We start from the raw sequence: 530 nt of genomic DNA, 5'->3' as shown, positions 1-530 counted from the left end.
CATCGAGCAGGAGCACCGTTATGTCCCACCTGGTGAAAATGCGCGCGGTAAGGAAGGTGAGGACTACTTTCGCGGGAGCACTGCAGTGATACAGAACTACCTCGATCTGTTGAGTGGGTTGCAGGACACCAACACACAAGACTCCGATGCGGCAGACACCACGGGCGACTTCGGCTCGGGAGAGCTCCAAGTGCTGGATGAAACTGTGCCCGTGGACAACGGCGGTGGAGCTGACGCCATGGAAGACGGCAACGAGGCTGATGTGGCTTTGGACGACGCTGGCCGTGATCAAGAGGCGGCATCAAGCGTGGACGAGGAGACCAAGACGAAGGACCAAGACCAACCACCTCCTCGCACTCCGCGTCGTCCGGTCCCTAGGGTGGGTGCGCTTCCCGAGATTGCCATAGTTGGTGAGGACGACGACCGCGATGACGTCGCCACCGGCACTCTCTCAACCGGATGGGACCTGATGACGATCCCGACGCGTATGAGGTCTTTGACTCTGGCGATGATCCTGATGCTGACGACTT

General features: G+C 59.6%; 1 protein-coding gene across 1 annotated transcript; it reads left to right on the top strand.

Annotated features, from left to right (window-relative positions):
• Positions 1-146: 146 nt before the first annotated feature.
• PPTG_20343 (hypothetical protein) lies at positions 147-407 on the top strand (the record flags this gene model as incomplete). The annotated part of the gene is made up of 1 exon (XM_008919116.1): positions 147-407. The coding sequence occupies one exon, from the start codon at positions 147-149 to the stop codon at positions 405-407; it is 261 nt and encodes an 86-aa protein (XP_008917364.1).
• Between the last annotated feature and the right edge of the window lie 123 nt (positions 408-530).

Source organism: Phytophthora parasitica (genome assembly GCF_000247585.1).
Source record: "Phytophthora parasitica INRA-310 unplaced genomic scaffold supercont2.509, whole genome shotgun sequence".
NCBI lineage: Eukaryota > Oomycota > Peronosporomycetes > Peronosporales > Peronosporaceae > Phytophthora > Phytophthora nicotianae.
The sequence above is the reverse complement of the archived record's forward strand: the minus strand, read 5'-3'. Positions and strand labels throughout refer to the sequence as shown.